This window comes from Leucoraja erinacea, chromosome 40 (assembly GCF_028641065.1).
Source record: "Leucoraja erinacea ecotype New England chromosome 40, Leri_hhj_1, whole genome shotgun sequence".
In the NCBI taxonomy this organism is placed as follows: Eukaryota; Metazoa; Chordata; class Chondrichthyes; order Rajiformes; family Rajidae; genus Leucoraja; species Leucoraja erinaceus.
Genome location: NC_073416.1, coordinates 6162970 through 6175156, shown reverse-complemented (window position 1 = coordinate 6175156; position 12187 = coordinate 6162970). Strand labels below are relative to the sequence as shown.

General features: G+C 41.1%; 1 protein-coding gene and 1 long non-coding RNA gene across 2 annotated transcripts in view; one reads left to right on the top strand and one right to left on the bottom strand.

Moving 5' to 3' along the window:
* Positions 1 to 12187, top strand: part of LOC129714698 (uncharacterized) — a 49244-nt gene that overhangs the window by 27772 nt on the left and 9285 nt on the right. The gene's annotated exons all lie outside the window — the stretch shown is intronic.
* The window catches only part of LOC129714696 (complement C1q-like protein 2), a 30464-nt gene continuing 29264 nt past the window's right edge, over positions 10988 to 12187 (bottom strand). The window contains exon 2 of the mRNA XM_055664462.1: positions 10988 to 11351. Coding sequence (XP_055520437.1) covers positions 11172 to 11351 — 180 coding nt within the window. The 3' untranslated portion in view covers positions 10988 to 11171. The remainder of the gene's footprint in view (positions 11352 to 12187) is intronic.

Below are 12187 nucleotides of genomic sequence, written 5' to 3'. Positions count from 1 at the left end.
CATAGATTGTTTAATGTTACAGTGCAGGTAGCCCAGTGGCATTTAGTATCATGTGGCTCTGGAGAATTCAGTGTATAAATACACTTGACATGTGCTTGCATATGGAGTATAGTTAAATAAAATGGGAAAATTCCATCTATGTTTTTTTAATAGGGGAAGGCTAAGGTTTGGTAAGTGAGACTGGTCTATAATGAGGGTAGACAGTGGTGAATTCAGAATCAAATCTTTCGGGATCAGTTATTCAAAAGCAGCTCAGTAAAATTATTATTGTAATGACATTTAAATTAAAATTACCCAGTAGATTGCAGCCAAAGTGTCGGAAGAAAGAAATTAATACGGGAAGAAGGAGATAGACAATTACAGCACAAGGGAAACCATTTGGTCTATTTAAACATGTCAATTATTACACATTTTGCTCAAGTATGAAACACTATTGTGGATTCAGGATAATTTCGTTCAGACCGAAAGGTCTGAATGACAATAAAGGATCTATCTATCTAGGAGTACCCATCTAATGTTGTTATTTTAATTATGAACATAAAAATTGTCTTCAACCTATAGATTCAAAAATGGAGCATTCAATATTAACTCCAGTACAGGTATATGTGTATTTCACTTGAATGGGTACATTTCCTCTTCAAAAAATAACAGGAGAATCCCAGTTTTCCTTTAGGATTAATAGCCCACGAAGGAAGTCACAGGAGCTCCAAAATATGGGATTTCAGGAAATTATTTGTGTTGGTCACCAGTTCCATTTATTTTTTGGGAACAATTCCTCCCCAGTCTCAGCCTCCCCTCGTGTCCACCATCATGTTCTGATGCACTTACAGCAGTTCCACCAATTATTTGTCGGTAACATTGCTGATGCTGCAGCTCTGCAGAGGAGATAGGTTTAAGGTGAGGGGGGAAAGATTTAATAGGAACATAAGGGGAAGCTTTTCCATTCAGAGGGTGGTGGGTATTTGGAACGAGCTACCTGAGAAGGTAGGTGAGGCAGGTACCAGAACAACAATTAAGACAGGTGCATGGACAGGAAAGGTTTGGAGGAACATGGGCCAAATGTGGGCAAACGGGACTAGTGTAGACGGGTTGGACTGAAGGGGCTGTTTCTCTGCAGTAGGACTCTATGACTATAACTATTTCATCACTAGATGTCACATTGCATCCTGACGATATGTGCACATGCTGAAACTTTCCATCATTTGGCAATGTAAATTCACTTTGGTGCTATCAGAATAAAGCCGTCTGGCTGCCAACTAATATTTCTCAGTGAAGACCACCCTTAACTATGCCATTGTGGCATTTCCAATTATGCTCACTTGCCACTTTGATCAAGATGGTCAAATATTAGTCGCATATGATTATACATCTACTGAAAACTAGTTGGATATGGCTTAAGTAATTGAACTGGGCTCAAATATAGGTGACATTTAACCTCGTGCCTGAGCTGAGAATCATCCCATGTTCCAGCAATATAGAGTCAGCATCCTAGCCATTGTGTCTCAGCCCACCCTCGCCATCAGTGTTGAGATCCACTGATTGGGATGTTTCATTCAAAGGGACTTACGCAAATAGATAACCCTCACCCAACTATGAAAACAAAAGATCTAAACACACAGAAGATAGACACAAAAAGCTGGAGTAACTCAGCAGGTCAGACAGCATCTCTAGAGAAAAGGAATGGGTGACGTTTCTGGTCGAGACCCTTCTCCTTCTCGACCTGAAATGTCACCTATTCCTTTTCTCCAGAGATGCTGTCTGACCAGCTGAGTTACTCCAGCTTTTTGTGTGTATCTTCGGTTGAAACCAGCTTCGGCAGTTCCTTCATACACTATTTAGACGCAGTATGTCACAGATTGTCAAGCAACTTATGAGCTTGGCAAACTGTGTGGTGCCAACCTTGGCTCACAGTCTCTCCGCTGTAATCTGTGGCTGCTCTCAACATGTACAATAAGACTGCCCTGAGCACTATTTGCCCTGTACGGCAGGAAAACTAAAAGCAAAAACCAAACGGGGAACTGGGTATTTGACCCTTGTAAGTGGCATGAGCTCTGCTGTAGTCTGAATCTTCCATGTTGATGGTGCAGGGAACTGCAGAGTGCTATGGAGCTCAGGAAGGAACAGCAGGAAACAGAGGCTGCTCTTGCTTCAGACACATGGGCAAACTCATGGAATATACCCAGAGCGTCGAGAGGATAGAAAGCACATTAATGGTACAACATATGTCAAAATGCCATTGACGGTAATGGGGGATTTAAACAATTTGGTTAAGAAGCCATCTCAATGCATCACCTCAAACATTATCTCTACACCTTTGTACATTTCCCCCCTTGAGCATAGTCTTTGTGTAAGCGCAAAACGAGGCAGACAGACAGTTTCAGTAATCCTCGCATGCAAGATTTGCAGCATTTCATTTCAATTGCCCCTGATGAAACATTGCTATTCAACACATTAGGATGAGGTGCCGCTGGACTTGCTGCTGTGTGTTTTCCGTTTCTGTTTTAATGTAATTTCAGGTTTCCGCCATTGGCAGTCTTCATTCAGGTATCTTTGCCCTATCCTTACCCAGTCAATACGGGAGTTTGTTTTCCAATCCCTCTTAAATTGGCCACCAAAGACCTTCATTGTTCTGAGCCTGGCAGGCAAAGCCATATTCCCCATTGTGCTTTCCCTGCACTCGCTCAGTTTCCTGGCTAATTGACCTGTATACGTTGATGTGACTTTATTGGTGCTTGTGCCAAATGAGAGACTGCAGCAGCAAAATGGATGAAGAGGTGGCTTTGCGCTTGTTTGGGACCACAGCCAAGTGGCACATGCACTCATTGCAGCCCAGGGGAAATGCAGACCACATGTGCATGTGTGCAAAACACAGCCACCAACACATGTGCACACTTACATGTGCGCATATACCTTCTCACACACCTCTCGCTTTCTCTCACACACAATCTCTTTCTGGTCTTCCCCATAAGTGGAATTTATTTCTGGTCTGGTCTTCCCCATAAGTGGAATTTATTGTTAAAGACCTCTCGAGAGACCACCAGCAGAAAAGACTCTTCCCTGATAAGCTCTCTCTGCTGGTATGATGTGAGTATGTCTACTTTGTCTTACCTTCAGTTTCTGTCATATCCTTTCTGCAATGTGACTAGAACTATTCACAGCACTCTGTGTAATCTAACCTGAGTCATAAGGTAAAGATAAGATCAAAATTGGCCGACCCCTGCTCCAGTTTCTTATATTCTGAGGTAAAGCTAGGAGTCAGTTTAAATGTGTGGGAAGGAATTGCAGATGCTGTTTACACCAAAGATAGACACAAAATGCTTGAGTAAGCTGCCTGCCCCGCTCAGTGCAGGCCGCGTAGCTGTTGATTGTAGGTCAGTTTTATCACGTGTTGTATAATGTCAGGCATAATTAGATCTGACATAGTATCTTGTGATGAAATCTTACAAAATAAATTCAAGTTGGCAATCCAATTCCTAATTCCCCATGTCCCCTGCATTATCTGTCCTGTCCGATTAAAGTTCAGTCTTTGAAGTCCTTGCGACTTGATCAAACTTACTCTCAGATGCACACTTCAGAATTAAAAAAAAAACTTTAATAAGATGCTGGCACAAGAGACTGCAGACGCTGGCATCTGCCCCTTAAAGAGATACCTCGATACATGCCACCAGATGGAACACCTCAGCTCTGCCACCAGATGGAGCACTGCTTGGTGACAGGGTACATCACAGAAAGTCGATCAAAGAGAAATGGAAAGTGTGGAGGGAGGCTGTTTGTGAATGATCCACTACGACACTGTACTAATAAGCCCAAGGATAGGACCATGGCGAGGGAAGTGCTGCCGTCTCGGCTGAATGGCTGTGCCAGCTTTGAACAAGAATAGGGAAAAAAATTCCCACAGAGGACGTTTCCACTCGTGAGAGAGTCTAGGACTAGAAGCTAAAGCCTCAGAATGAAAGAACTCTCCTCGAGGAAGGAGATGAGGAGGAATTTCTTTAGTGAATCTGTGGAATTCATTGCCACAGAAGGTTGTGGAGGCCAAGTCAATGTATATTTTTAAGGCAGAGATTAATAGATTCTTGATTAGTATGGGTGTCAGGGGTTATGGGGAGAAGAATGGGGTTAAGAGGGAAAGACATGGTTGAATGGTGGAGTAGACTTGATGGGCCAAATGGCTTAATTCTGCTCCTATCACTTATGAAAAGAAATGAATGCACACAGTAGAGCATTAATCTTAAAGTGTGTATTAAGGTCCTTGTGATATAGCTTTGGAAACGTAGACTATTTATAAGACCTTAAAAGCTGCCTGGGCTTAAGCTATTTCCAACAGCTACATCTTTCTAATATTGTCTACATTGACCGGAAAGATACACATAAATATGATCGCGGCACTCTATGACAATGTCATCATAATGTCTTACTACAGAAGGGAATTGTGAGCTGAGGCATTACTGCCTAAACCAATTTCTGACTGAAGTCTTAAAGGATGTACAGACATATCAATCACCTTGAACACACATCACTGCTTTTTACATCTATTGTGACAAAAACAACGTGAATCCCTTCCAGGTCTGAGTTGGAGCTTTGTATTTCCACGGCGCCATTGCTTCTGTACATTTCTTCAGGGTATTAGAAATGGTGTATTTGAAACCTAAACAAGGAGGCATATTCTTATGAGTGGTTTGGGGACTTGGAATAAAGCAGATCAACAAAAAAAAAAACCTTTTGCATCTGTATGCATCTTATAGAAACTTACAAAATTCTTAAGGGGTTGGACAGGCTAGATGCAGGAAGATTGTTCCTGATGTAATGGCAGTCCAGAACAAGGGGTCACAGTTTAAGGATAAGGGCCTTTTAGGACCAAGATGAGAATTATTTTTTTCACACAGAGAGTGGTGAATCTATGGAATTCTCTGCCGCAGAAAGTAGTTGAGGCCACAGTTCATTGGCTATATTTAAGAGGGAGTTAGATGTGGCCCTTGTGGCTAAGGGGATCAGGGGGTATGGAGAGAAGGCAGGGATGGGATACCGAGTTGGATGATCAGCCATGATCATATTGAATGGCTCGAAGGGCCAAATGGCCTACTCCTGCACCTATTGTCTATGTTTCTATGTATGGTATCTTTCATCCAACAGCTTTGCAGACAATGAAGTACTTTGATGTGTAGCAAAGGAAGAAACTATGTTTTAACCGACAGGATGTGAAGAAGACTCATTTCTTGGTTGGAGGAGAGTAGGAAGAATTTGTTTCAGGCAGCAAGTTGGTGGGAACTCACTGCAGAGGAGGGTAATGGAAACAGATTCAATAGTAACTCAAAAAGGAATTGGATATGTACTGGAATCAGAAAATATAACTACATGGGCAAGAGGAAAAAGGAATAGATTGAATCAAATAGCATTTTCAAGGAGCTACACAACCACATTGGACTGGATGGTATCTTTCTGTGCTGTACAGTTTAATAGTAGTAAGTTACAATAAGGCAGGTTACTTATTTCTTATTGTAAAATCTATTTGTTTGTCCAACAGCTAAAATGGTTGAGTTATCACACGCATTATTGTAGTGTGTGTTGCTGCGATCCTCTCCTGTGGTTAGGGTAGATTTGCCGCAGTGACAGTTTACAATACTTAGTTTGCATTACAATTCTTGAGTCACACTGCTGTCTGTTTACTAATGACCGCCCCTGCTCACCGGGGAGTTGGTTTGTGGCGATCGAAGCAGAACAACAAAAGCCCACAAATCAATCACTTGCAGGAGTGGTCGACTTTAATCAACGCATGTGATTAATTTGCCTCTTCACCGTGGAATAATGAAGCTGGAAGTTTAGTAATACATCAAAACTACTGGGAAAGGGGAGGCCAAGAGCAATGGCAAGAACTTTGTCTCGCCAGGTGATCAGTAAACATTGGAATAGTTCACCTCTTGAAGGAGGCCAGAATCCTGGGCAGTCCTACATCACCTGAAGTATCTTTAGTTACAATACTATCACAATCTCATATTTCTGCAGGGCACAGGAGGCCACTCTGCCCATCCAATTTATGCTGGATTTCAAAGCAATCCCATCCTCCATCATGTTTCCCTGTAACCAGTTTAGTTTAGTTTAGAAATGGAAACAGGCCATTCGGCCCACCGAATCTGCACTGGCCAATTATCCTAACCGCACGTCTTTGATTAGATGTGGGAGAAAACTGGAGGAATCCCATGCAGTCACAGAGAGAACGAGCAAACTCCACTCTGGCAGCACCTGTGGTCAGGTTTGAACCTGTGTCACTGGAGCTGTGAGGCAGCAGCTTGATCAGTTACTCCACCTTGCAGCCCTTCACCAAAATAAGTTGCTTTAAAATGAAAGTTGTTAACACCTAAGAAACTCGAGTTTCCTTTGCAGTGCTCAGGTGCCAGAAACATTCTCACTGCCTTTTGTCTTCAATTATATTTTGTGTAAGACCTTGTAAAGCAGCGACTTGTGTGTTTGATTTAATCCATTAAATAAAGGCAAAGCTGAAGTCAACCAGCTCCTGGTATTAATGGATATTCAAGGGCCACTTTCACACTCTCCCACACACTGCACTGCTGAATGTTGGAAAACTGTTTGAATGCAGCCATTCTGTTTTTCTCTGGGATATCTGACCATCTGATACTATGGTTTTGGTTTCTCTTGCTGGAGAGGGAGTGGGGAGAAGGGTGAAAGGATGACGCAGTATATCAGGCTGGGATTGGCAATGTGGGAGGCAAGTCAGCTGGGGGCTAAGGGGTGGGTAGGTGATGTGACACTTTAGCCTTGTGTATGCAGACTGTATACAGGTCGAGGTAAGTACTCATGCATGGCAAGTGTTCAATGTTCTCTGCTCTGTGAGCTGATGTCTATGTAGCCACTGCAAAGGAGTTGGCATTGGAGATCAAGAACAGTGTCACGCATTCACTTGCCGCTTTTGCAAATATTTCAGAATATAACAGAAGTAAGCGTGTGCTATTGCTATTTTGCGCAGAGCAGAGACCACAAGCAGTAATGAGATGCATCACCAGTTAATCTCTAGGTAACGGCAAGATCAAAAATGGGACGGGGTAATTAACTAGATTTAATTCCCAGCCTGGCTGTAAGAAATAAATTTTTTCACTCTAACCTGTTATTTATTTTGTCTGTTGCTGTGAAAGCGGTAACAAGGTCTCACAAAGTTGGTGGCTACTGAAGAAAATGTAGTTGAGATATTCAAAGATCTTGATAATGATTTGCACTGATTTAGCGCGTAATCACTTTTCTGCAGCTCCATGTGCCTGATATGCAATGCTATGTTTTAATGACTTATTTTAGCAACAGAGGCAGCCGTTTTGCACATTGCAAGATCCCACAAATAGCAACAAATTGATTCACCAGTTTACCAATCTGCCGGCGTTGATTATGCAAGAAATATCAGTTGGGAGAATTGCTTTTTCTTTGAATAGCTCCCGAGGAAACATTAACATCCATTTGAAGAGAACTTTAGTTTAAGAACTTAGCTGAATGCTGACATCTCAGCACGTCCCCAATACTGCATTGGGGCGGCAGCCTAGATAACGTACTCGTGTGCTGGATTGGAACTTGGATCTTCAAATCTCCGACTTAAGGGTGAGTACGAGCAACTGACACAAGCTAACAGTTGAAAGGAAGAGAACACTGTCAATGGAGAAGGTAGTATTAGTTAGGAATGTCGATGTAGATTGATGAGGATCATTCATTTGCCTCGCATCTCCAATGGACATAGTGACCGATAAATCATGGATGTCTTCTGTACATCTTCCACTTGCACTTGTGTATACATACAATATTTTGCAGAGGTCTTATATAGTTCTATGCTTATTATATTTTTAATTGTATAGCAATATGGAATTGGCATTAGCAGCACTGGGGAGCTCACCCTGTAAAGTGATGTCCGTTTCATATTTTATCATCGGCTAAAACCACTACACTTTCTGAAGCTCCGAAACCAGCCAGCTCTCACGCCAGGGATCGTTATGGATACTGGGGAGAGACCAATTTAGGTTCAACTTATCAACTCAAGTGTCTGCTAGTTGATCAAGAACTCAATTGAGTTACTGATCAACTTGTAGGCAACTCAAATGAGATTGTGCAAACTCGATTCATTGGGACTGCCTAAACTACTGCAAAGAGGGGGACAATCCCTCTCCAATCCAGACTGGATTTGCAATTTGTTCAATGGTCACAGGATAATATTTCAATTCTCTTTACCATCCAATCCATATCCAGTATAGAGGAAGAGAAGCTGAGAGTTTGTTCTGGTTAAACAATATTTATTTTAGCCCTTGACTTGTTTCAGTGTGAATACTAAAGATCTGATCTAACATAGGTCCTCTTGCCTAGTCCTTGATTATAGTCCTGGAAAGTACTGAGAAGGAAGTTTCTTTTTTTTTAATTCCCTGAAATCTTTGGAAGCCAAGATGATGAGGTTAGGACTGGAGGTGAACTTCAACCGCTGTGCAAGAGCAATGCTGGGTTGTGGTAAAGGTATTACAAAGAGAGACCAAACCAGGATCGCTTCACCATTGAAGATCGATGGCCATGCAATACAAGAGATATGTGGGGCAGACAAACAAAAGCCTTTGATCATTTTATCAGGAAAAACATGTTGGGATATCCAGGGTGAAAAGTTTTTTTTTGTACATAGAAATTACCTGGGTTGTGATTGTCCGAACTCATTTTGATTAGAATCGAAGGAAAGATCAACATTTGTTCCTGGTCTAACTGGGCACCATCGACTCATGTACAACGTATTGTACTAGATTAAAGCTGACACCTCCTATTAGGCACTGCTTTTGTACATCATCATCTCCTAACCGATGAAATAAAGAAGTTAAACTGGACGGCCAATAATGCAGAAGACGTATGATTTGAGAACAAGGCAATTTGTGAAGAGCAAAGCAGGAATTTGAGTTTGCAAGGTGGATAAACTGGTACAAATTGTCTACATCTTCTGCCAGAAATGGTTTACAATACATATTGCTATTATGCATGACGCAAGCACAGTACAAACTCAACATGCATGGAAAACCTTCAGTTCAATCACAAGGGCCCTATTTACATGAAGGTGTCGTCTTGTGGCCAATCCTTTGAATTAAAAGTCGGCCCAATGATTTTGACTTCTTTAATACATTTTAAAGAATTTGCAAGGAAGACTACCTAAAATTCCATCTTATTTCATTCCAATGCTAAGTAGTACATTTGTTAAAAGATGTAATATTTGTTTTTTGTTATTTGGTATTCAGGTAAAGACCAACAGATGTCACTTGAGGCCTCAAATAGTGATGTTCCTGTCCTCATATAACTGTTTACAGGAGTGATCGCACTTCACACGATACAAGGGCAAGATTAAATAAAATTTTCAACAATTAATATCGTAATGAAGAATTTCAATTGATGATATGTGCAATTGGCAGAAACGGGAGCAAGATCAATTTTGCAAATGAGAATGGTACCAGTTAAATTGAGCGCCTTTAACAGTGTCTAAAGCTCCAGTCAGTAACATGGCAAATGTCTCAGGCTTTCTAGGTAAATCACACATCTGGAATTTTGTAAGGATGACATATGTGCAAATTTTGTATCATGAACACTGTCGGAAAACAACTGTATAGAAAGTCCAAGCAGAAAGAAGAAATACTAATAGATGACCTCCGCTCCTCTGTTGGTTACACGAGTTTTGGTATCACTATTGATTGCTAAATTCTACCTTCATCCATGTTTAAGACTTGATTACACTTGCTTCATTTTACAAATATTACTATACAAGTGCTCATCAAACTTGAAATTTCTGGTGCACTTGGATTCAAAAAGCACACGGAATTATTTGAGGCAAGCACGTTTGTGCGGCCTTAGTGCTGCCCAGAACACAGGCTAGTAATTTTTCTTTCTGTTGGAACTTTTCTTCCTCTATCTGTTCGGCGATAAGGTATTCAAAGATGTCAAGAATGAAATCAAATCAACTTAGTGATGAACGAGATTGTACCTTCCACAATGTGACTTAACAACACAAAGAAATGAGTTGATGTGACGGTGTCGTGAAGGGCTTTTGCTATTAGGTGAGATAAATGTAGAACCAATACTAACAACATGGAGTAAATAAATCTCCAACTTTACTAAGGACACATAACACATTTGCACTAGAAGGCCCCTTTATCTATGCCGTACATTAAGTGATATTAACAACAGTTTTGCAAGCAGTAATAAGGACAGGAATTTCATCAATTTGACCTCGGTTCTCACTGAAAGCGTAGATAGACCCAAAAAAGTCTACCATTTAAATTAGATAAGGAAGAAAGAAATGTATTAATATAGCGCATTATCACAATTAGCTTCTTTGAAGTGCAGTGACTGTTGTTACATAGGCAAATGCAGCAGACATTTTGCGCACAGCAAGTTTCAATAAAGAGCAGTGTGATGATTGAGCGGTGAATCTGTTTTTGGTGATAGCTGGCCGAGGGAGGAAATAGTGCCACAGTGTCCACCTCAACCACTGGAACAGATAGATGGGGCTTTGAGGTTTTTTTTTTACCCAAGTTAATATTGCTGCCCGTATTCTCAGTGGCTGTTCTACTGATGATGCGACTGCCTGAAGGAACAGCTATGCAATTTTCACTGTTGGTGCAAACGTGACATTATCCAGTAGAACATGATGCATAGAAAGCAGGAAGCAACATTTAAGACGCAGGATATCGGGATTTGGGTATATTCGAAGTATTTTACAAGCAGCTACTTGTAAAAATGTATTAAGCACGCTGCTTGGCTACGAATTAGATTGGGGAATGATAAATACACTACCAGCATATTAAAGGCAAATGTGACTTGTGAGTTAATTGATATTCATTCATTATTTAACTCTCTGGATTTTTAACTGTGGTTGTTTTTTAGCGCATTGCCTTTGCTTGTTTCAGTAACGCTAGCTACTGCTCTCACATTCAGTCAACGGGCAGATCTTGTTTAATGAATCAATTGATATGAGTGCTAAAATAAAACAAAAACGACCGATTGTGAAGTTTAAAATAAAATTGTGATTTGTCATTTATCGATTGGAAAATTGAGGGCTTTGTTGGGGTGGGTTGCTAATTCTGTGCTCCATTTAACCTTCTGATTGATACAACACACATTCCTCCCTGGTTGGTCTGCAATAGGACACAAGGCACCTTTGCTCAGTCTGGGTAGATGATGAAACCGGAAAAGGTGCTATACTTGTTGTTATTGCCGCCATGGACTTTTCCACCGTCAAGCTTCACGTAGACTTCATCTCCAACATCCAGATGCAAGATGACACTGTTGCTGGCGTAGTCATAGTTCTGATCAGCATCCTGGGCAATGGCACTAGCTCGTACCTGAACCAACACAGAACACAACAAATATCAATGATAGTGACCAATCTCTCAGGTTATCTTCTTTTCCTCCCTGTACTTTCCTGGAGCTCAGAAAATGGACAGGTGACCCATGGTACTCAAGGTCAGGGCTTTGCCTGGTGCCGTTCTGGAGGCAAACATTTGGGGTCCACAAGGGTAATGAGGATTAACTCATCGCTTTGATTATTCCGTCATTGCCTTTAGAGAGGTGCATTCTTCAAATCCAATCTATTTAGTCAGCCAGTGCTTCATAAATCAAAGCACTCCATATATTTCCTCAGTTGAACAGAACTGGGAAATTGATGAATGGAATTCGAATAAGAATCTGCCTAATTAACCTGTGCTCCATTACAGACATGCAGAATGTTGCCGAAACACTTTAATAAACATTTTTCCATCATGAACACAACGAGCATGTGATGAAAAATGGTCTTTTACCTTCTTCCTGCCATGGACCATGTTCAATTTATCGTCTAACTAACTCTATCACTTTCCTGGAAGAATCTTCATCCAGGTTTCCCTGTTTTCTCTCCGTTAGATAATACGACAGGAATCTAATGAGCCACTTGCCCCTTCTTCATTTCCTGACCCATTCACACACAAAATGCTTCAAAACAATTCATGACCAGACACGTCCCAAATGTGTTACTCAAATGTAGTGCAATAATTTCATAGTCAAACTGGCTTGAATATTGGAGGGACTGGGGAGTATAAAGAGTTAATAGTCTGGGGTTGATATTAATCCACGATGAGTGTTGAAATGTGCTCAAGAACATCTTTTGAACCAAACTATTAAAAGGAAGAAATGTTCGATGTGA